This window comes from Somniosus microcephalus, chromosome 12, assembly GCF_052327205.1.
Source record: "Somniosus microcephalus isolate GS21.2 chromosome 12, FLI_Smic_1.0, whole genome shotgun sequence".
Classification (NCBI taxonomy): domain Eukaryota; kingdom Metazoa; phylum Chordata; class Chondrichthyes; order Squaliformes; family Somniosidae; genus Somniosus; species Somniosus microcephalus.
The window spans coordinates 25,528,592-25,553,407 of NC_140998.1; the positions used below are offsets into that span (position 1 = coordinate 25,528,592).

The 24,816-nt window shown below is 44.1% G+C and overlaps 1 protein-coding gene across 2 annotated transcripts in view; it reads right to left on the bottom strand.

The window, feature by feature from the left end:
- Positions 1-260: 260 nt before the first annotated feature.
- ak7b (adenylate kinase 7b) overlaps positions 261-24,816 on the bottom strand; it is a 62,841-nt gene continuing 38,285 nt past the window's right edge. Inside the window, exons 8-18 of one of the 2 annotated variants that reach the window (XM_086002668.1) lie at positions 23,949-24,039; positions 16,045-16,119; positions 14,163-14,312; positions 12,905-13,033; positions 11,803-11,932; positions 10,142-10,270; positions 7,970-8,038; positions 6,959-7,156; positions 3,007-3,227; positions 1,412-1,570; positions 261-462 (exon numbers count right to left, since the gene is read on the bottom strand). In XM_086002668.1, the coding sequence (XP_085858794.1) occupies positions 424-462; positions 1,412-1,570; positions 3,007-3,227; positions 6,959-7,156; positions 7,970-8,038; positions 10,142-10,270; positions 11,803-11,932; positions 12,905-13,033; positions 14,163-14,312; positions 16,045-16,119; positions 23,949-24,039 (1,390 nt within the window). In that variant the 3' untranslated portion in view covers positions 261-423. The remainder of the gene's footprint in view (positions 463-1,411; positions 1,571-3,006; positions 3,228-6,958; positions 7,157-7,969; positions 8,039-10,141; positions 10,271-11,802; positions 11,933-12,904; positions 13,034-14,162; positions 14,313-16,044; positions 16,120-23,948; positions 24,040-24,816) is intronic. The other variant, XM_086002669.1, reaches the window with a different exon arrangement.

Here is a 24,816-nt window from a genome sequence, read left to right on the forward strand (position 1 = left end):
CTTTCTGAAATTGTTTTGCTGATTAAACCTAGAGTTTGCTTATTATGGACATCCGGTTTTGTTTCTGACCTGAAAAAGCACATCATTGCTCACAGCTGGTTTCACAAGATTTTTCTGACCTGTGCTTCATTTAATCAAATTCTCATGAGAAAACAACAGACTTTTCAATAGAGGAATAGGATTTTTTTCTAAAGTCTGAATAGTACAAAGATGTTGCACTCTTAAGAGTACAAATGAATAGATGACTCTTTATTCAAATATATAAGGAGGATTTATTTTAATACTATAAACTACATTTCCACTACAATTTCTTTTGCTAATATACAATTTAAAAAGACACAGTTCTAATCAATGCATTTCATCGGAACTGGTTTTAATATCTATTTGATGTCTGGAAGTATATCAACTTCTTCTCCGTTCTCTTCATTCAATTTGTGGATTGTTCTTGAACAGGTACTCAGCCTTAAAAATATATACATATATAATACATGTTAGCATGGTTGGTCAGTTCCGGGTGAGGTTGAGTGCATTAGAGTATGTAGGGATATTTGGGGGAGGTGTAATTGAAGTAGGTGACGGTAAACCTTTTCTTGTTTTATGATAATCTGATCATTGGCTTTACAGAACATTGATTAGAAAACTAAACTTTGAGGGAGGAGCCAGCTATACCTTTGTGTTTCAGCATACCTTCATATTTTTACTTAATGTCACAGGAGGAACAGGGATTTGCTGCATTGTCTGATCTCAGCGGTGGTGGGGGAGAGGGGGTGGGGATGGGGCGGGGCAGCAGAGAAGCTAGTATTTGCCTCCATTGTGGAACTACAATATGCCTCATAGGGGTGGGGGAAATCATCCAGGACCGCTGTTCCTGATTGTTATCCAGTGACTCCAATGTAGTTTCCAAAATATGGATTGTGGAGCATTCACTGTATATTTATGTGCAAATATATATATTGCCCTACATTTTTCTGAGATGAATCAACAGAGTACTGCTGGCACCTGTGAAGCCAGACCATGCCAACTCTTGAGGAGAGGAGGGAAAAGTTGCTGTCATTGTTAAGTGTATGGGAATAAAGATGTTTGGTACTAAATCAAATGTAGTTCACTCGCTTCACAGCATGTATTCCTTTCACAGCCGGTGGGCCAGTCACAGTGGTGGAAGGCCAGCCCAGGCTGCTGATTGGGATGGAAAACTGATCATTTCACCCCCACACTGATCATGACCTGGCACTGGTATTGATTATCATCAAGCGCAATGTCCTCACAGCTAAATACTGTTGTATAGAGATGAGTCCCTGTTGGTTTGTGTCCTGGGGAAGGAGGGAAGGGAGGATAATTAAAAAGGTAAGGGGTGGGGGTGGGGGGGGGGGGGGGGCGGCATGAGGTGGAATCAATATTTTATTTCCCTTACCAGAAAGTCCACTGGGTCATCGGGTCTGATTTTGCAGCACTCAATCAGCCCCTGGGTCAGAGTAGGCATGACGTTTTGCATTAAATAATTTCTTAGTGGGACCGAATGAGCTTCAAGAAATTCCTGTTCTTGTCTCTTTACCTCTTCCAGACGCTTATTCTGCATGAAAAACCCAGAGACATTATCATTTCAGCTTATACTGTACACAGAAATGCAAACTCACACATACATAAACTGCAGTAAGTGCAGCTGTAATAAGCATGTCAAAGAGTTATTTTCTCAGGAACTGATTGTCAATTCCATCAACCTGAAGTAGATTAGAAATGATCAGGGAATAGCCACATTGAATATTACACAGGAATCCCCAGAAATGCAAAAACAGCAAGAAAGATTTACAGTAGGAAAAGTTTTTGGCTCTGAAAATGAAGTTCCCGGAATTGCTAATATGTACTAAATCCAGACTTCACTCCAGCAAGAACATAGTATTTGTGTTTTATTATAGATATTGCAGATATATTAAAAAAAAATCAAATCAAATTAAAACACTTAAAACAGCTACATTTGCTCAGAAAGCAACACAATCATTTGCACAATAAAAAGGACAAATGTCAGATGCTGGAAATCTGAAATAAGAACAAAAATGCTGGCAATACACGGCATCAGCATCCGCAAAGAGCACAGACAGGGTGTGACGTTCTGGGTGCGGACCCTTCATCAGAACAATTTAACAAATGCGGAGGCTGTTTTAAAGTAGCGTCTACAAGTCTTTATTTGATTGTGAAACACTGGCATTAGAGATTGGCCATATTGGTCCTGGACATCAGTTCTAATAGGATACCAGTTGGCGATAGTACTACAGTACAGTAATACTGGATATAGTATCTTGGGAAATTACAGGGTGAAGAATATAGGAGAAATGAAATAATATTTAAATTCCAGCATTTTCAAATAATAAAGACCTAGCTAAGCTTTTCAAGGTAAACTTTGCAACGAAGATACCATTACATTATGTAACAGAACCAGCAGATGTAACGCACCTGGTAATTTGGAGGTTACCAATTATCCATGTTGTTATTAACGGATCGGATTTCAAGAACCAAGAGGTTTGTTTGTTTAAACATTAGGTGAAATAACTACGGGCTGATAGCAGAGAGAAATGTAACAAGGACAGTTCTCATGGATTTCAGCCTGGTGGTTGCTAGGAGCACATAAAGACTGAAGAGAAATTGTACTCGGGTAACGTAACTATTCCTGTCAAAAAATATCAGGCAGACATGGACCTGGATTTTCTGTGCTTTATTAAAGATATCTCATGGCAGATCTTCAACTTACATTCATGGTGGGAGGAAAGCAAAACACTAAAAAAATAGCTTCTGATAATGATTAGGTGGCAAATAATCAAAATATTTATGGTAGCCAAAGCAAGTGTCAAAAGTGACCCTTAAGCATGGACCTGGTACCTAACTCGATCATTTTCAACTATTTTCTTTTGGTGCCCAGTTATCATCTTAACAAACATCGTGGGCCACATGGGTGCAGGATCTTATCCTAACTAGGCAGAAAGTTCCATCTTTGAGCACATTTCCCTCACTTACCCACTCCTCCCAGCGTGCTAATTTTTCTGCATGTTCCTCTGCCTCCCTGCGTTCCCGCTCCGCATGTTCAGCAGCCTCTCTGGCCAGACGCTCGTCTGCCTCTTTGCGCTGCAACTCTTTCAACTCTTCGGATGTGGGCCCGTAGTTTTTGGCATTTCCCACGATTTTAATAATATCTTCAACCACTGGAGTGTTTTCAGCATCATTGTCGTGCGAAACATCTGAGAGGAACAGTTACAGGCTGCATTGTCAAGTTTTCTTTTAAACCCATTGCAATCTTCAACACACTGGAAAAATCAACCGTTGACCACAGCATCACAATATTTTGCAGTTTCCCCACCCATGGTGCCTGATTATTTATGGAGACAGACAATTCTACTGTACTAGGTCACAGAGCCACGTTTAACTTTGTCTTTCTGATTCGTATAGCTGACCAAAATGACCTTTGCATCATATACAGCGATTTACACCGCTCTCCTTTATTTTAAGTTGTTACTTACATGTTATTAAACCATTTGTAATGCCAGGTAGCATATCTGTATTGGGGATCCTGGAGAGATGTATTTTGGACATCTTGGGGAGTTAACAGTCGAACTTTTTTTTATCTTAAAGCAAAAGGCTTTCCAAGATATAAACAGAATGACATTGAAGTGTCGTTTGGAGAAAGCGTGGCTTGTCTTCTGATATGTAAAGTGCTTGTGTAAAGAAATAAGTGTAGGGTAATAAAACAGGGGTAGCGAGTCCATTTGTTAAAGATAACAGTAGGTAAAGGAAATCTTGTTCAAGGGAAGTGGTTCTGAGGTAAACAATTGCAAACTGTTTACATAGATAGATTGTTTTCAAAGGTTTTGGAAATAGATACGTCATTTTGACATTTTCCTTTGATGTAGTCAAAATATGGTACATAAAGGATTATGGTTTTCAACAGTTTGTCAGAGTGTACTCGAAAGATACATAAAGTCGCTCTCTGTACACAGCTAAAAGCCGATCACCTAACCGTTAGCGCCCCGCGGCGCTGCGCCGTCGGCAATGACATCATCGCCGTGCACAGCGACCCACTGTAGCCCCGGCTGCGATCTTTGGTAGCGCCCCCATACTTACCGCCGGTCGCTATGTCCAACGTGGTCGGGGGGGGGGGGGGGCCTACCTGCGGCCGGGGCGGCGCTATTTAAAGGCGAGGTGCCGGGCAGCCATTTTTGTTGCTGGCCGCCTGCCAGCAGCTGCCTCCGCTGCCATCCCCGGCCTCCATACCCGCCCCCCCCCCACCCCCCCCCCCCGCGGAGTGCCGGCTGCGCTCCATGAGCCCGGCACTTCTCTTGAGTGCCGGGCTCTTTTGCCGGCACTCCTGATTCCCGGGGGCCCAGCTGGGCCCCGGGTCGCGCTGCGCAAGGCCCCTCCCTTTTAAGAAGGGGAGGAAGGCCTACAATACCGCGGCGTGACATGCCGCAGTGCCACGCGATATTCCCTTGCAGCGCCCCAAGAGGGAGGCGGGGTGCTTCCAGTAGCACCCCGCTTTCCTCTTGGGGCGCTACCACTCAATTTCGGTCACGGGGGCGCTAATTTTTCCGGGGCGCTAAAAGTAGTGCCCCGGCGAAGTTAGCGCCCCAAAGGGGGCGCGACTCAATTTTTCGCCCACTGTGTATTCCCAGCATTTTATGCTTTTATTTCAGAGTGTCAGCATTCGTGTGTTTCCTTTTAATTTACATCACACTCTAATGAGTTACACCTTTTATTATTAGCCACAGAAATAATGATTCTGTCAACAGCTAAAAGTAAACCATACATTAAAATAGCTATCTATATTTAAGAAATAAATGCGCGAGCACCCACGATTTTCCATACACACTGTGCCACCAGGGGCCAGGGCTGAATACAGCTGAGGTACTTCCCCATAGGGAGGGAGAGAAGGAAAAATCAGAGGGAAAGTCAGCTAGAGCCGCAGTTCAACATCTCATAGTGGTTGGCTCGAGTGAAAGCAATTAGAGAGCCCGCCGAGCCAGCCACCATCCACCGCCGCCCCCGCCCTCGCTGCAGTTTGACTTGTTCAATTAATGGCTCTGGGTGGAACTGCGGAGAGCAGCAGCACTTGCTTTGGAGGACTCCGAGAGACAAGTATGGTAAATATTGTACTTTTCATAGCATTAGGCATGATCTAATTGAATGGTGGAACAGGCTCGAGGGGCTGAATGGCTTCCTCCTGTTCCTATGTTCCCGTAAAACACGACCTCAAACTCAGCGTGAGTGATGCCACAAGAGGTCTGAATCACAAATACGTGCAAGAACCATTTTTTTTTCTCTGAAGTGTGAATTTTTGCTGATAAGTATGATAGAAGCACACCGAGCGCTTTAAACAATTGGCATCCATTGCCGGGCCAGTACTGGGAAAGGTGGCAAGTCAGATCAGGTACGAGGTCTGATAACAGCGGACACCAGGCAGCAGACCGTGGCAGAATGGCTCTCAGGTGGGTGCAGGTGGGGAGCTGAGACGAGGGAGCCGCAAGCTGGGGTGGGGGAAGTCCATCAACGCTTGGGGACTCAAAAGCAGGAGGTGGCAGAAGCGAATGGAGAAAGGGGCAGGGGGGTGGAAGAAGAAAATCTATTATTGTAGTATTGGGTGTTTTAAGTGGACAAAATATGAACATTTTCCATGTCCCTATTATACTTTGCAGGCCTTGAGTGGGTGGAACTGTGGAAAGTAGCACCACTTGCTTTGGAGGACTCAGAGGCAAGTATAATAAATAGGTAAGTTCAAGCATAACAGACAACAGTGATAGAAAAGTGACAGAAAAGTGTTACAGGAAGTAAGTGTTACAGTTGCACGAAGTACACATTATGTGCCAGATTTATAGATTATAGATATACAGGAAACTTTCTGGTATCCGGCACTGACGGGACCGAGCTGGTGCCGTACCATCAAAACTGCCGTAGAAACCAGCACTAATGTTAAAACATACGGAGCTTTTGAGCTCCGTGTGAATCAACAAACCCTGTTGCTTAGCAACAGCTTCAAAACAGTAGGCCGCAGCTTAAAAGCGTCTCTGTAGCTAAGCAACAGCTTCAGCTAGACCTTGCAGAGCCTGACTGGAAAAAAAAAGCAACGAGAAGTAAAAAAACTTATAGGAAACGGCTCCTGAATTTTGCCGGTAGATAGAGCTTTCCGGACATTTAACCTCCGGTTAAACGAAAGTTTCCTGTAGCTGGCACTGCACCTTTCCAGGCTGAGACACTTTACTTGGTGGCTGTGCTGAGAATGATTAATATTAGCCACCACTGAGATGTATCTTAACTGCTACTACAAATAACGTCATCATTATGCTTATTTAGCACATTGGTACCATACACTGCAGGTAAAAAGCACACAAGGCAATACGCTTTAAATGTTGTGTCGATATGTTTGTCTTATGATACTCTTGACTCATGACCCCAGATTGCTCCTTCACTACCACCACCAGTGACATACAAATGAAAAGAAAGACGAGAAAGGACTATCAAGCCCTTCAATACTCACCTTACTCATTAGGCCCTCCCCAATGGCTAATGATGCTAACTTCTGGCAGAGACAAAACAAAAAAGCGAAGAAAACGACTTTCTGGGAAATTCCTCCCTGACTCTCTAAGGCAATAAAACAAGTTCGAAGAAGCCATGGTTATTCAAGACGTATTATTAGGCATACTTAGCTACCTCCAACCCAGTCTCACTATCTGCCCCAATGTCCTCAGTAATTTAAAGACTGTACTGGAAAAGACCATTTTCTGTATTACACCCCAATGTGATACAGCTCAAAATACTCTCTCTAATCCAAAGTTGGATGGACAAAAGCTAGAATTGTGCTACTGGTTGTTTTCAGTTCAAGTGGACGTAATACAAAAATTTGCATGGCCACCCTTGCATATACTGAAATTCTAGTGACAACACTGCAGTCAGCCATTTCATAGACATCAATCAAGCTTACCAATGTGCACAGGGTGAATCTCAATCTCATCAAAATAATTAAGAAGGGTCTCATCTTCTGTGCTTTGTTCCCTGTACTGGGCAAGATAGCGCAAGAACCTTTCTTGTGTATAATGGGTTCCCACGACAACGCTTTCTGGCAGGTTCAAGGCACGATTCTTCAGGAACTCATCGGAGGCGTCCAAAGAAAAGATGTACTCTGTGGAGAGAAGGCATAGAGAGACTTGAATTATCAGCAGAAGTTGTGACAGGTGCCGGGTCAGAGGGATCATAGAATGGTTACAGCAGAGAAGGAGGCCATTCGGCCCATCGAGCCCGTGTCGGCTCTCTGCAAGAGCACAGGAGTTTTTAAAGTGAATTAGTGAGGTTTTTTTTAAGGGTAGATGGTAAGGGGTTGGGGGGGGGGGGGTGTGGGTGGTAAGGGAGGCAGAGAAGTGGTCAGAGGAAGCTTTGTTGGTGATTGAGACCTCGGGAGCAAAGAAAAGGCGATGTTGACGACATGGCAATGGGTGTGGATTTGAGAATTTCCGTGTACGGTGAGATTGAGCGAGGGTAGGTGTGTAGAGAAGTCAGAAGAGAAGGGGTTGGGGAGTTTAGGTGTAGGTGAATGCAACAAAGATGCGGAGTCACTCACGGCAGGTTTAAACTGCAGTGATGTGTAGATATTGTGGAGTTTTCCTTGATTACCTTTGAGGATCAGGGAGTTTCAAACAAATGTTTCCCTTAGGAGGTAAAAGAGGTAGAATAAAATCCACAATAGGGTAGATTATGCATGTGGAGAGGGCAAGCTTGATGGGCCAAATGACCTTTTCTCATTCCATGATTTTCATTTGCTCTTATGACTTTCTGAAGTCCCTTAATTCGGTTAAGTTGGACCATCAACAGATAGATTCTATATGTGAAGACAGTAGATTTCACAGGTATTTGCAGCATGGCCGTGGCAAAGAATAAAGTGTGACTGATATTATTGAGATAGTTTAAAAAATTATAAATACAATGAAACATTACTAACCAGGAGTAATTGTCTTGTCATATTGTGGTAATTTGCTGTTGCCACTTTCTTCTTCCTCATCCTCTTCAGCTGCATTACAAGACAAGACAAAAACAAGGATGCGTACAGACAAGGATGAATACAGCCTCTAAAGAACACTGTTGTGTCTGCGCTGCTGGGACTGCAGAAATGTGACGTGTGGAATGTAACTGATCAGGATTGAATGAAATAGACAGTAATGTTAGGCATATATGCTTGTGTTTTGCGAGTCGAGGAGACATTTCACATAGATTTATCATTTTGGAAGTTGTGTGTGGCTATTTAGCTCCCTATATTGTATATTGGGCACAGTCCATGATAGTCCAATTTCATCTGTTCTGTTGGAAGAAGTGTGCTCAATGGGCTGAAAGGCTTTTTTTTTATTCTACCCTTGACTATGCTCATAAATCCAGACCTCTAAGTAACTCGCAAAGATCTTCAACCTATAAACGCTTGAATAATACAGTCAAAGGTTTTAATCTGGTAATCCCGAAATTTTCTTTGACTCCCGCCCTCATGTTTTTCTCCCCCTTCTTTAGGTTTCTCCTTCCACCCCCATTTCCTGACCAGGACGTTTCTACGCTCGCGCCTCGGCCACTTTGGCTCTGTGGACGGTCACTGGGAGGCATAGTTTGAGAGCACCATAGTTTGAGCCACCCTCTGGGTGATGTCCCCTCACTCACGCTGGTGATGTACATTCCCTGTTTTCAGCAGCTCCCTTAGGCAACCCAGCTGAAGTCAGGATCTCACCATACGGGGAACTGAACACCCAATCGACATCCTATCACTCCATGGCATGGCATATTGGCACAACTCAGCTGTAGCAGTGGGTTACAGAATATTCACGGGATTTTCGTCAGGATCAAATTTTGATTCGTGGCAAAAGTTTCCACTTGCAATTAAATTTCCCTTGACTCCTCTGTTATAAATCGGCTAAAATTCTCAGCATGTCAGGAAGCCGGCTCCAACCCGCCAACTTCCGGGTTTCACTGAGGCGGGACAAGGAGCGAGCAGCCATCCGCTCCCAGGAAGCGGGTTGGCATTTTAAATATGTTAATGAGACTGGAAGCCTCGGATGTAACCTCGGAATTTACTGCGGCCGGGAGCAGCAGCAGCGCTTCCTCCCGGCCCCCCAGTCTCCCCCACCATCAGAACCTCCTCCCCCGGGGTCAGGGATCAGACCCCCCTCACCCGGGGTCAGGGATCAGACCCCCCTCACCCGGGGTCAGGGATCAGACCCCCCTCACCCGGGGTCAGGGATCAGACCCCCCTCCCCTGGGTCGGGGATCGGACCTACCCTGTCCTGCGGACTCCTCCTAAGTGCCCCCCCCCACTTGACTGGAAGCAAAGCCTGTCACTCAGGCTGACTTCTGGGCGGGGCCAAAAGTCGCACGCTGTAGAGTTGAAACTCCACAGCATGTGGGGAAACCCAGACTTCCAGGTTTCCCGTCTGAAACTCCGCCACCCCTGCTATCGCAACCCGCCCCATTGTCTGTCTTCCTGTTCTGTTTCTCGGTTCTTTCCCAGTCTCTAATTCTTTCTATTTCTGTCTTTCTATTTGTCTTTTGTCCTTTCTCTCTGGATGGCTCTCTCAACAAGTGCTGTTTTCTAGTTATTACTGTTTGATTCTCACTCATACTATCACTCTTTCTCTCTCCCATTCTCTGTAACTGTCCCTCCCTTTGTCTCCTCTCCCTTCCGTTTCTCTCCCACTGTCTCTGTATGCCTCACATGCATTTTTCCTGTACTACTTTACTGTTTTTAAAAGCCAGGCCAGGCAGCAAAATGACAGCCAGTGTGAATCAGGGCCAGGTGCATTAGCATCATCTAGAATGGACTTCATCCGGCATCGGATTCACTTTGTCATTTTTCTGTACTCTGTTTGACCTTCTGCTGTTTTTCTGCAACCCATGACAGGCGGATCAATCGACTGACTGAAAAATGGCAACGAACGGGATTCGATATTTGTTACAAATAGATTTGAACAAAATATGTATGTTATCATGGGATGTTGCTTTACTTGCAGTACGTCCCTAGCCTCGTTCTAATCAGCACCAATGTGTGTCTTTGACTGGAGTGTCAGGCAGCACTGGGGCTAACTGCAATTCAAGATGACAACTGTGAAACTATAATAGCAAAATGTACATAGCTTACAAGTGAAGAGGTCCTTGGTTTGTAAATAGGTCTTGGGAAAGCCATCGAGAATAAAACCCTGGTTCTGGCAAGGCATGGATGACAGTTTCTCCTTCATAAACCTGATGACATAGGAGTCATCCAGACGACCTACAGAGTCAATAGCCAAAGAGTCCAACAGTTAGATTGTAGAAGGAAGTTTATTTTTCTCCAAACGACCACATTTAAGATTAATAGGTTTCTGCAAGGTGGGGGATAGTCGTGGCAAAGAACGCAGTATTTTTCCCAGCTATGCAAATTAACTGTAAGTCATTCAATGGGCCAGAATTTGCGGTCAAAATGACGGTGAGGCTAATGGCGCTCGCCATTATGCACAAATGCTGCAGCAACTTCAGGCGAGGGGCAGATGCGTGGTTAAGTTCAAATATCCAAATGTTGTGCCGCTCCGTCGTTAGCTTTGTGTAAAAGGCTGCTTGCCTCACCATTGCAATGAATTGAATGGCATGGAAGTTGCTGCATTTGTGCAGTAGATACAAACTAAACTTGCCACAGAAAGTTAAGTCTTGTCCACTTCAGTCTAAGTACCCTTTTAACAATGTAATTAGTGTTAATTACTGCCAGTCAACCTCTCTGGCACTGAAAATTAATTATTACATATGTGGAGTCTCATTCCATGAGGTTTTAATTGTTGTTGGAGATTTTGAAAATGTAAAATTTTAAATTAAATTTTTTTTACTTTTCCTTTCCGTCTCTTTTTTCTCTCTCTCTCTTAATTCAATCTTTCTTTCCCTCCCTTTATTTCTCTTCCTGTACCTGATTTGGCATTGAATTCGCGCACTCTGATTTACACTTAATTCTCAGTCCTTGCACTGTTTATTTCCCAATCCGTCAATCTGATTGGTTAAGGAGGTACACAGTTACTTTCCCTGCTCACTCAGGTTCCAGATGCCCTGTTTCCCTCGCTGCGACGTTATCAGCTCACACTTTCAGCAACTTGCCGCGCAAAAAATTAAAAAACCTAAACGTGTAAGGGCAAGTTTAACTAATGGCAGACGCCATTAGATGCCCTGCCACAGCAAAGTATGGCCCATTATGATTTCCTAAAACAATTAATCTTGTACACCAACGAAGTGATAGAATTTTGGAATTGTCACATTCTGTCTTGTCATGCTCTCCCCTGCTGTCCATGTACTTAGTGTACGCCTCTTTCCTTACCCTCAATGTTTCCCTTATGTCTTTATTCATCCATGGTGTCTCATTAGTGTTTAGCTTGTTCTTGTTTTTTAGCGAAACTCTGTTGAATACCGTTTTAAATATTTCCCGCTGCTGTTCTACATCATTGTTTGCCAATATTGTTGTCCATTTTATTTTCCCAAGTTCTATTCTTAATTTTGTCTAAAGTTAACCAAGTTCCTAATGGGCAGCAGTTCGCAATGCAAATGTGTCCTGACATTAGGTATTAATCAGTGTTGCTGAGACAGACTATGGAGAAAAAAAAATCAAACATAGGAACTACTGGATTAGTGTAGTGAGACGGAGCTATGCATTGCATCTACTTGGTCATAAATGGCCTTACGACTTGATGCAACATTTAAAAGGTTTTGCAACTCTTATCTTGATTAGTACATTTATTCATAAGTAAAAATAAATGCAAAAAATAATAATCTAACAACACCCATTACCACCAGATTGGTCCATATTTTCTTTGACTTGCTCGAGGAGTTCCTGGGCTTCTCCGACTCCCAGTTCATCATTTTCTTCTTCTTCACTTTCTTCAGCTTCCTCAGCATCAGGCTGCGAACACTTTAATTCCTAAAATGACAAACGTTCAGTTTGAAATAAAGCTGCGAAAATAACACAATTTTCTTTTTTGAAAAAAAAAGGAGGCCTAAGCTCGCCCCAATGGCTCAGTTGGTAAAGGTAATGTGGACATCAGCCATCACTGGTCTGTGCTGAGTTACATGTCTCAGCCAAGGTAGAAGGAGGTATGCAATAATTGGCTTCAGTGCCCCTGGGCTAAGGAGGAAATGATCAACCATGGTTTGCAGTTCCGATTGCCGCCCAGTAACCCCTCTGCTGGAAAGAACGTGACGTGTGTGGACATCAGTAGACCACAGGATGGAGCGTGGCTGTGATCCTCCCATGGTTAAATAACCTGCTGCCAATTGTTATCTAGGCTTATACATGAAGAACAGTCACTTTGATGAGGTGCCAGAGAGCAGCTAGCACCTATGGAACCGTACACTGGCAGAAGTCAGGACATCCAGCAGAGAAAACTAGCAACAAAAAAGAACACATGCAAAAATAACTGCATGTTTTCTGGAGAAGCAAATCAATGAAGATAAGAGATAAGTAACCACAGAACTAGAACACTGACCCCATGTGTAAAGGGAATGAGCTATTAGGAAAGATTAGAGAAACTTAAGCTTTACACACTTGAAAAAGTAGGCGATTAAGGTGGATCACATGGAAGCATATAAAATATTAAATAGTATAGCTTATTATTCCAAAGTAAGCCAGGAAAATTGGAGCAGAGGACACCAATAGAAATTGGTGAAAAGTAAACTTAAAACCTAGTTCAGGAATAAATTGTTTACTCAAAGAGCGATAGATGTTTGGAAAAATCTGCCAGGCATGGTAGAAGAAGCAAGAACATTGGGATTGTTTAACATACAATTGGATGGTCCGATTAGAGAGTTAGGGCACTGGAGCGATGAGCTTGGATGGGTCAAGTGGCCTTTTCTCATTCCTGCCTTTTCTTATGTCCATTTCGAGCAAACATACCAGATTAGCTATAGCGTCTGCGATGACATCCTTTATTTTGATATGGTGCAGCTTGTAGTGCTTGGCCAGCCTTTCCGCCACCGAGGTTTTCCCCACTGCAGATGGTCCCAGAATAGCGATTTTTAGTGGCTGTGAAAAAACAAAATAGCTCACTACCATAAACCCGTCGGCTGCATGTGTCTGAACGGCGAAACATTCCTACAGGAAAATAACAAAAATCCTTTGGCGGGAAGGCAGAAAACAAAAACAGACGTAGCAGGGCTGAAACACCTTATTTAGCAAACAGATGAGGCCCCGATTTTAACTCGAGCCGTGTTTTGGGCGGGGCGAGTATTGTAACTCCCGGGCCTCATTAACATGCTGCCGGTCCACTTCCCACCCGATAGAGGCTCAGCTCGGGTCTCCACAATAAATAATTGTATTTTAACAATAAATAAAAAATGACACAGTTAGTAACACCAACTATGGATGAAGAATACGATACCGGTGGCTACTGGAAGGTGTGGGGGAGGGGTTTCAGGAGGGTCTCTCAGGAGGGAAAGGTGGGGGAGGTGGGGTGGGTGAGTCTGGGGCAGGGAGGACCTCGTCTTTTGGGGCTCAGAGGAGCACTCCTGCTTGCTATTCTGATTTGGGACTTATCCACCAATGAGGCAGAGGTGCTAACACAGCCCTTTCAAACCTTCAGGCCCACAACATTCAAACAAGGTAAAGCAGAAATATAAAATTAAATATGGACTGAGTTACTTTGAGGGCCAGATTGCCAGTGCTTGGGACCTGCTTGTGGCACTGGCTGCAGGTTTGAACACCCCTGGTCTAGGCTCACCCATGAAGAACGGTCACTTGGGTGAGAGAACAGAGGGAGGCCAACTGTACCCCAACCTGAATCAAGGTCTTCAGAACAGGACTGGAGAAAATTGGAGGGAGAGGGGCAACAATAGAAATAAACACAGCACTCTTCCAACTTTCAATAAGTATCCAGTGCAAAAATAACAGTAGGATTTCTCACTGTCAGCGATAGGGGAAAAGTGAATGGTCCAAATCAGGCACAGGAGGGGGAGGGGGGAGTGTGGATAGCATCAAAACATCTTGAAAGAGTGCAGTTGCTTGTGCATTCCTCTTGGTTCATTCTTCCTATATGTGAAGGAATTGAGTATGAAGAGGAATATAAATTACCAGATACTTAAATATCCAAGTGCAATAGAGTGTAAAAGGACTTTCTTAAGAAATGATCAATCATTGAGATAATGAACAGCTTTACCAGAAGTCCTCGAGCTTGCTTGTATTCTTTAATAAGGCCATGAATGCTCTCCACAATACCGAGTTCAGCCACCCAGTTGATGTTGAAGTTTTCCTTGATGTAGAAAGCCTCCACTATCAGGTTCACTAGCAAGTGATCAATGTCTGATTGCTGTTGGAACAGAGAGCAAATTTTTACACTAAAACTTCAAATTTTGAAAAGTGAAACTTAATGACATAAATGGCTTCATGCCTTGCAAGTGAAGATTATATCACACTTGCGGTGTCCCAGGTGTGCACTGCGACTCGAATGAAACAAGTCCATTCAACACTTTAACCTGCCTTTTCTCTTTCAGATGCTGAAGGAGCTCCAGTATACTCCTGTATTTTATACTTTATAATATTCATTACTTGTAATGACTGTAGAAAATATGCTGGTGTAGGAGTCTACGTACTCCTAGCAAAAAATACTGAACTCAGAGAGGTTCAACAGAAAAGGTTTAATTGTTGAGACTGCATGTTGAACACAAAATGGCGTCAGAGCCTACACCAAGTCCGACTGCCTTTCATCAGTCCACAGCTTCGACTGCTCCTCCCCTGCTCTGGGCTTAACTATGTTGCAGATCGAGTTTCTTAAAGGTGTGATCCTTCTTAAAGGCATGACGCCTGATTTATAGTCTACGGACCGAAAAGCGGATTGTGTCCTTTCTGTGGTCGGTACGCCACACTGGTGCCGCCTCCTCCCTCTCCCCCTTACCGCTGTCAGAACTCACTGCATGTTTAGCAGCTTCTTTTTCTTATCATGTCTGTTATGTTCATTAATAACTAGACATTCTTATTATGAACACTGCTAGCTTCTAGCTAGTCATTTATTCAGTACACGTTCTCTAGGTACAGTATCTGTAGAGATGCAGCACGTGTGCTCCTGTGTGCATGCTGCCATCTTGACTGTTGCCTTGTGGGTCGCCTAGTGCCTCATGGGTAATGTAGTCTTAATATCATACAGCTGGGTAGTGTAGTCTTATACATACAGCTATATACAGCTCTACACAGCTCCACCTAGTGTCCACTATAGAATGACATGCTATTGATCACTACAGTGTCCACAGACAGTCTATACATAGCCCAGCCAGAACTGGACACATTTTTGCGCCTTGTTGTTGAATTCGGCAAGATCTGCAACAGTGCAGGGTTCCTCTAACGATGGGCATTGCAGGAGATGTTGCATAGTCTGTGCCTCAGTTCCACATTCACAAGTTGTCGGGCTGGTTGAATATCCCCATTTGCTTAGTGACACCTTTGAGCAACCTACACCGGTCCTAAGTCTGTTAAGGCACTTCCAGGTTGCCCAGTTGCAATTAGCTCCTGGGGGAAAGCTGTTCCTGCCTCATGCCTTCTCCTCCGATAATCCGTCCAGTTTCACTCTGGTCCCTCTCTTAAGTCTGCCTGCCAACCTGCCAAGATTAGTCTTTGCTTCTAATTTCTCTCCTATTCTTCCTTCCCACTTTCTCCAGCCTCATTTCTTCCGTTCAATCTACTTAGCCAACTTCTCTTTCTCTTTATCACTCTTCTCATTCTCTCGCTGCTTGCTCCCCTGTCCTTTCCCAGTAGTGGTTTCTAATGAGGTAAGTGTGGCATGTTGACCGTCTAACGTTCAATAAAACCATCCCATCTTTATGAAAGAACCAAAGGCCGTACAAATAAGAAAACTATAGAAGAAGGTGCCTGCTGCAGCAACAATGTTTCAGAAATAGACAATTTGCTTTTTCTGTTCGCAGGATGTGGGCAACGCTGATAAGACTGCAGCGGCCACATAAAGCCACTTACTTGTCACTTTGTTAGAATGGAAACCCAAAAAGTGAACATAAGCGCAGCTTAAAACAAGGAACAAATGGCGTACTAACTGTCAACTCAGTGTTGAGCAGGGCATCTCCTTGTGGAATGAGCTGAATCTTGCCAGGTCCAAGTTTGCTGATTGCCTGTAAAGATAATTACTATAATTATTAGGTCTCTCAAAATAATAGTACTGGATTCTAGATTAAATTGCTCCTGTGAGATCTCCCAATTGCGTAGTACAGGTTGACTATCCCTTATCCGAAAACCTTGGGACCAGCTGTGTTTCGGTTTTCGGAAATTTTCGGATTTCAGAAGGTATTATTTCAGACTGGGAAACTCTGAACATTAAATTAATTTGGTAATTAGTATTTGTATTTAATATAAATTTTAAAAGTTCAGGCTACCTCTTGCGACTGTTCCATGTCTCATTCCCCTTCCTGCTTCTCTGTGCTGCCGCTCCCAGTCTGTTTACAGCTCCCCCTGCTCCGTGTCTCATTCCCCTTCCTGCTTCTCTGTGCTGCCGCTCCCAGTCTGTTTACAGCTCCCCCTGCTCCGTGTCTGAATTCCTTTACTTAGCGGGGGGTCTGGGGCTCGACTGCCGCCGCCAGTTGTGGGAAAGCCGGATATCGGCTGACTCCTATGCTAAGCTGGCCCGCAAATCAGGTCGGGGGTGGGGGGGGGGGGGGGGGAGAAAAGAATATCGGACGGGCCGCTGCAGCTATCGGACAGGCCGCTGTATTGTTGGGTTCACTCTCCCGGTACCTCCTTCACACTGCCCGGCTCGGCCTGCAATCTCCTACCCAGGAGGGAACTCTGTGACCCTCTGCCCTGCTCACAGGGAAAGGCAGAGCTCCCTCAGTCACACTTAACATCGAGAGCGAAGGCCGGCGTGTCGACAATCTGCAGGAATTCTTGTTCTGGGCCCCGGAGGACCACTCCTGTCATGTTTTGTGCCACTCGGGTCATGTCGTGTGCACGACTTACGCTGAGCGAAAAAACTTTCGGTTTTCAGAGGTTTTCGGTTTTCGGAAGTTCAGATAAAGGACAGTCTACCTGTAGTTGAAAGCATTGGGCTGGATTTTGCTACGGGGGCGGGTTGGAGGTGGGAAACCCACATTCGGGCTTGTTGTCCCGCCTCCATGGAGATGTGGCCAACCCACTGGATTTTCCTCTGATTGACCTTGTTGAGCCCGCCCTGTGGGCTCATCAGGCCAATTAAGGGCCACCCGGCAACAGGTGACGTCAGAGATTGACATTTCATCTGTCAAAAGCTTTTGGCAGATGAAAGATCAGTGTTTAACAGCTGTTTGAAGCTGTCAAGCACTGAAAAACTGCTAATTCAGCCTCAGTCCTTTCTCAGGATAACTTTAAAATCATTTTGCTGCAGAAACCAAGAAGCTGATTTTTTTTTAAAAATCGGAGCTTCTGTGGTTCTTGCAGCCGACTCCCGACACCGGAATGCAGGACTCCTGTAAAGGTAAGTAAAAGTAAGTTAAACTTATTTAAACACTTTAAACACTTGCAAAACACTTACCTTTGCACTCCTGCACCCCTCACTCACCTGAACACTGGGCATCTCGATCCCTCCAAGACCTCAGACCCACGTCCCGCCTCGAAAACTTTTCGTGGTTTGGAGCTGTCGGGAAGCCCACAAACCAGCAATAAAAATCGCGAATAGGCAAAAAACTACCTGTTAACTACCTGTTAACAGGTAGTTTAATTGCCTTTAATCCCTTCCCGCCTCTGGGAGTCGGGTTCCAGCACTTGTCGGCAACCCGACTCCTATGAAATTGACATGGAGGCGGGTTGGAGGCGGGATGGGGTCGGGACCCCCGGATCTCCGATTTTTATCGCCCGCACGCCTCCAACCCGACTCCAGGGGCTTAGGAAAATCCAGCCCATTGTCTAAGATAGAACTAAGCAATACAGACCAGAAGGTCAATGGTTGAATTTCCGATGCTGATATAGTTGATCCTATAATAAGGGAGAACATCTGTATCGCGAATTATCATGTCTAAATGTCTCAAAGCAATAAATCACTTCTGAAGTCCATTGACTGTTATATAAGCAAACAAGGCAAACATACAGCCTTAATAACATCCCACAAACAGAAATTAGCCAATCTGTGGTATTGGTTGGGGAGCCATGTTCACCAGGACACCATGAGACCTCTCTATTTTTCTTTGAAAATTGCCATAGCATCTTTAACATCCAGCTGAAGCACCGGAACAGAATGGCACCCAATGTGTCTGTCGAAGGACGAGATGTCCAACCCTACATCAGTTTGTCCGTGGAGCATTCTGAGTTCATATCTACAACCTCTGACCTAGAGGTGAGAGTGCGAACGAAAACAAGCCAAATCAAAAATGATTAATTATGGAACTTTAGCCTTCAATACTTACTTTATCCCTACTTTACAAGTCAGTATTTGGTCAGTATGGCTCTAACCTTAGGAAGAGAGAGTTCTCTGTATCTCAGATGGGTTCAAATTCTTTTCCAGCCAGAGAGAAAGCCAAAACCTTGATCTCTGACTCCTTCCTTCACCTGTCTGCGTCAAGGATTGGCTCATTGCGCTGCCAATCAAAATTACCACTGCAGCCGCCTCCCCCCGCCACATTGATGCGGGTGTCATGGCAACACATTGTCTGACCAGCTAGGACTCCCACGGCATTCAATAAAAGGAAGCCATTCCAACATTATATATGCAAATGTCTCTACAATGTACTAATGAACACAAATGTCTCAAACTGATATTGTATGTAAGAAGCACAATTCTGTTAGCCACTTCATCTGGTCCCAACTACTTGATCTAATCTACATTCCCAAGAAGCTGGCAGTTGTTCTTAATTCATTCTTGGGTTGTGGGCATCACTGGCAAGGCTGGCATTTATTGCCCATCCCTAGTTGACCTGAGGAGGTGGTGGTGGGCCTTCTTCTTGTGCTGCTTTTCTAAGAACATAAGAACGTAAGAAATAGGAGCAGGAGTAGGCCATTTGGCCCTTCGAGCCTGCTCCACCATTCAATAAGATCATGGCTGATCTTTGACCTCAACTCCACCTTCCCGCCCGATCTCCATATCCCTTGATTATCTTAGTATCCAAAAATCTATCGATCTCAGTCTTGAATATACTCAACGACTGAGCATCCACTGCCCTCTCAGGTAGAGAATTCCAAATATTCACAACCCTTTGGGTGAAGAAATCTCTCCTCATCTCAATCCTAAATGGAGCAGTTTGATAGAACTGAGTAGCTTGCTAAGCCACATCATAAGGGCAGTTAAGAAATAACCATGTTGGTGTGGGACTGGAGTCACCTATAGGCCCAGACCGGGTAAGGACGTCAGGCTTCCTACCCTAAAGGACATTAGTGAACCAGACTGGCTTTCACAATGTTAAAGTTCGCGCATGCGCGAAACTGTGAATGGGCCGCGCACCCAAAATAAATTACGGGGAATATTGACCACTGCTGTTTTTGATATACATTAATGACTTGGACTTGGAGGTATAGGGCACATTTTCAAAATTTGCAGATGACATGAAACTTGGAAGTGTAATATACGGTGAGGAAGATAGTAATAGACTTCAAGAATGCTTAAAAATGTTAAAGACAAATCTAAAGGCACTGTATCTGAATGCACGAACCATTCGTAATAAGATAGACAAATTAACAGTGCAAATAGATGTAAACGGATACGATATAATTGCAATTACGGAGACACGGCTACAGGGTGACCAAGGCTGGGAGCTGAATATCCAAGGATATTTGATATTTAAGAAGGACAGGCAAAATGGAAAAGGAGGTAGGGTGGCGTTGTTAGTAAAGGATGAAATCAAAGCAATAGTGAGAAAGGATATTGGCTCAGAAAATCAAGATGTAGAATCAGTCTGGGTGGAGCTAAGAAGCACCAAGGGGCAGAAAACATTGGTAGGAGTTGTCTATAGGCCTCCAAACAGTAGTGGTAATGTAGGGGACGGCATCAAACAGGAAATTAGAGATGCATGCAACAAGGGTACTACAGTAGTCATGGATGACTTTAATCTATATATAGACTGGCCAAACCAAATTAGCAATAATACTGTGGAGGATGAATTTCTGGAGTGTGTACGAGAAGGTTTTTTAGACCAGTACGTTGAGGAGCCAACTAGGGAACAGGCTATCCTAGATTCGGTATTGTGCAATGAGAAGGGGCTAATTAATAATCTTGTTGTGCGGGGTCCTTTAGGGAAGGGTGACCATAACATGATAGAATTCTTCATTAAGATGGAAAGTGAAGTAGTCCAATCCGAAACTAGGGTCCTAAATCTAAACAAAGGAAACTACGAAGGTATCAGGAGTGAGTTGGCTATGATAGATTGGGGAGCTTCATTAAAAGGCATGACGGTGGATAGGCAATGGCTAACATTTAAGGAACGAATACATGAATTGCAACAGTTATACATTCCTTTCTGGCGCAAAAACACAAAAGGAAAAGCGGCCCAACCATGGCTAACAAAAGAAATTAAGGACAGTATTAGATCCAAAGAGGAGTCATATAAAGTTGCCAGAAAAAGTAGCAAGCCTGAGGATTGGGAGCAGTTTAGAATTAAGCAAAAAAGGACCAAGAGATTGATTAAGAGGGGGAAAATAAAGTATGAGAGTAAACTTGCAAGGAGCTTAAAAGCGGATTGTAAAAGCTTCTACAAGTATGTAAAAAGAAAAAGATTAGTGAAGACAAATGTAGGTCCCTTACAGTCAGAAACAGGAGCATTTATAATGGGGAACAAGGAAATGGCAGAGCAATTAAACAAATACTTTGGTTCTGTCTTCATGGAAGAGGACACAAATAACTTCCCAGAAATGCTAGGGAACCAAGGGTCTAGTGAGAAGGAGGAATTAAAGGAAATTAGTATTAGTAAAAAAATAGTGCTGGAGAAATTAAATGGGACTGAAAGCCGATAAATCCCCAGGGCCTGATAATCTGCATCCCAGAGTACTAAAAGAGGTAGCCATGGAAATAGTGGATGCATTGGCTGTCATCTTCCAAAATTCTATAGATTATGGAACAGTTCCTGCAGATTGGAGGGTGGCAAATGTAACCCCACTGTTTAAAGAAAGGAGGGAGAGAGAAAACAGGGAACTACAGACCGGTTAGCCTAACATCAGTAGTAGGGAAAATGCTAGAGTCTATTATAAAGGATGTGATAACAGGACACTTAGAAAATATCAATGGGATTAGACAAAGTCAACATGGACTTATGAAAGGGAAATTGTGTTTGAGAAACCGACTGGAGTTTTTTGAGGATGTAACTGGTAGAATAGATACGGGAGAACCAGTGGGTGTATTTGGATTTTCAGAAGGCCTTTGATAAAGTCCCACATAAGAGGTTAGTGTGCAAAATTAAAGCACATGGGATTGGGGGTAATATACTGGCATGGATTGAAAATTGGTTAACAGACAGGAAACAGAGAGTAGGAATTAATGGGTCTTTTTCAGGGTGGCAGGCGGTGACTAGTGGGGTACTGCCAGGATCAGTGCTTGGGCCCCAGCTATTCACAAAATATATCAATGATTTGGATGAGGGAACCAAACATAATATTTCCAAGTTTGCTGACGACACGAAACTAGGTGGGATTGTGAGTTGTGAGGAGGATGCAATGAGGCTTCAAGGCGATTTAGACAAGTTGAGTGAGTGGGCAAATACATGGCAGATGCAGTATAACGTGGATAAATGTGAAGTTATCCACTTCAGTAGGAAAAACAGAAAGGTAGAGCATTATTTAAATGGTGATAGATTGGGAAATGTTGATGTACAAAGGGACCTGGGTGTCCTTGTACACCAGTCACTGAAAGCAAACATGCAGGTGCAGCAAGCAATTAGGAAGGTAAATGGTATGTTGGTCTTCATTGCAAGAGGATTTGAGTACAGGAGCAAGGATGCCTTACTACAGTTATACAGGGCCTTGGTGAGACTACACCTGGAGTACTGTGTGCAGTTTTGGTCTCCTTACCTAAGAAAGGATATACTTGCCATAGAGGGAGTGCAGCGAAGGTTCACCAGACTGATTCCTGGGATGGCAGGACTGTCGTATGAGGAGAGTTTGGGTCGACTAGGCCTGTATTCACTAGAGTTTAGAAGAATGAGAGGGGATCTCATTGAAACATATAAAATTCTGACAGGGCTAGACAGACGGGATGCAGGGAGGATGTTTCCTCTGGCTGGGGGGTCTAGAACGAGGGGTCACAGTCTCAGGATACAGGGTAGGACATTTAGGACTGAGATGAGGAGAAATGTCTTCACTCAGAGGGTGGTGAACCTGTGGAATTCTCTACAACAGAAGGCTGTGGAGGCCAAGTCACTGAATATATTTAAGAAGGAGATAGATAGATTTCTAGACACAAAAGGCATCAAGGGGTATGGGGAGAGAGCAGGAATATGGTATTGAGATAGAGGATCAGCCATGATCATATTGAATGGTGGAGCAGGCTCAAAGAGCCGAATGGCCTACACCTGCTCCTATTTTTCTATGTTCTATGTTTCTGTAGACAGGCTGGTGGAATGGGTGAACACATGGCAGATGAAATTCAATGCAGAGAAGTGTGAGGCAATATGTTTTGGTTGGAAGAATGAGGAGAGATCATTCATACTAAATGGTACAATTTTAACGGGGGTCCAAGAAGAGAGAGACCTGTGGGCACAGATATAAGGTGATTGGCAAAAGAACCAGAGGCGACATGAGGGAAAACTTTTTTACGTAGTGAGTGGTTAGGATTTGGAATGCGCTGCCTGATAGGGTGGTGGATACAGATTCAATAGTAGCCTTCAAAAGGGAATTAGATAAATACTTGAAGGAGAAAAAATTGCAGGGATATGGGGAAAGAGCGAGGCAGCAGGACTAACTGGATTGCTCTTCGAAAGAGCCGGTGCAGACTCGATGGGCCGAATGGCCTCCTTCTGTGCTGTACTATTCTTAATGACAATCCGACACCCTCATGGTCACTTTTACAGATGTTAGCTTGCTTTTATTTTATTGAAATTTTTGTGGGAAGTTAACCACTTGTGTGCTAAATATAATGATAGCAACACCTTAATATAAATTAACACAAAATCCCTTCTAAGACAAACAGGCAAAAATCTCGAAAAGTTGCCTGGGCTCGGGAGGGGAAACAAATCAACCATGATCCACCCTCACAAACACCTCAGCAAACCCTTACTGCAGGATGGTCAAGCTGACATGAAAGTGACGTTTAATGGATTCTTTTAGCAGGAAAGTTAATGGGTTCAAGGCCGTCTTATTGCAAACATCACCTAATTTTCTACTGGCAGGGTTGAGTAGAGATGGAGGTGTAGGGAGAGTTGCTCACACACTTCCCACGGGTCAAAATTAAGTTAATGCTAGCAAATGATCTGTCACTGGAAGCATTTATATACTGTATTATGATATACAGGAAACTCTCGATTTACCGGCACCTAAATAACCGGAAATCTCTGTTAACCGGCAAAATTCAGGAGTAGGTTCAGGTAATTTTTACTTCATATTAGTGGCCGTTCCTGGATCTGTGGCCATGTAACCGGGGTTCCTGCGCCTGTTGCTATGCAACAGGGACGCCTGGATCTGTGGCTGGAGTTCCTGCACCTGTTGCTATGCAACAGGGACACCTGGATCTGTGGCCGGTGTTCCTGCACCTGTTGCTATACAACAGGGACACCTGGATCTGTGGCCAGGGTTCCTGCACCTGTTGCTATGCAACAGGGACGCTTGGTCTGTAGCTGGGGTTCCTGCACCTGTTGCTATGCAACAGGGACGCCTGGATCTGTGGCCGTGTACGAAGCTCTCGTACCTTTTACTATACCTCTCTGTAATCCGGAATTTTTTATAAACCGGCACCGCGCCGGTCTCGTCGGTGCCGGATAAAAAAGAGTTTCCTGTATATATATTTTATAAGGTTAAATGGCACTATCAAAAAAAACCAGCCTGATATCTAAGTGTTTACCTTGACTATCTCTTTCAGCGTGTGCTTTGAGTCATCCAGTGCAAGAATGTAGTACGATTTTGGTTTACGTTCCGCTACATTTTGCAACACTCTGCAAGATAAGGCCAAAAAAATGTCACTCCTTTTAAACAACACAAACCCCTAAATTCACTGGTCCACCAGTGCTGGGAACAGCCCACACACACACTGTCCTTCACTTTCATCCTGCTTGGAAATTTCAGACAATTTAATAAACAGAAAGCAATCAATTCAAATGAATGTGATATTTCAGCAAATCTAAACTAAGGGTTGCAAGAGGGAGATGCTGTACAGCTACAACACAACAATTGTATTGTGGCAAAACCACTAAGAGACTCTTACAGTGACTTACGTAATTGTCTGTAACCAATGTTATTACCTCTAACATTAATTGTCTGTAACCAATGTTATTACCTTTCAAGTTGGCTCTGGTTAAACAGAGCTAGATCGACAACATCGCGATCTGACGCGATGACGTCACCTTTTGGTCATGTGACGTCCCCTTCAGCGGGAAATGTGATGACGTCATGACGTCAGAGGTAGAGGGCGGGGCCAGACAATCCTCGTGTGGATTGAAAGAGAAAAGACCTGTTTTGAGCTTCTCCTGTAGTTTCTTGTTTTGTAAAGTTCTTAGACAATAAATTCAGTTTGTTAACTTCCAGTAAGTTATAGATTCTTTGTTAGGAGTGCAGAGACTCCTACAGTGGTGACCCCGATTCCTCGCGATCGTTTTTCGCGGTGAACGCCGAACACAGGCCAGTGATGGAGGCCAATGCAGTGGCCTTGAAGCTCCCCCAATTCTGGGAACAACAGGCAGCCTCTTGGTTTGTGCAAGCCGAGGCGCAATTTG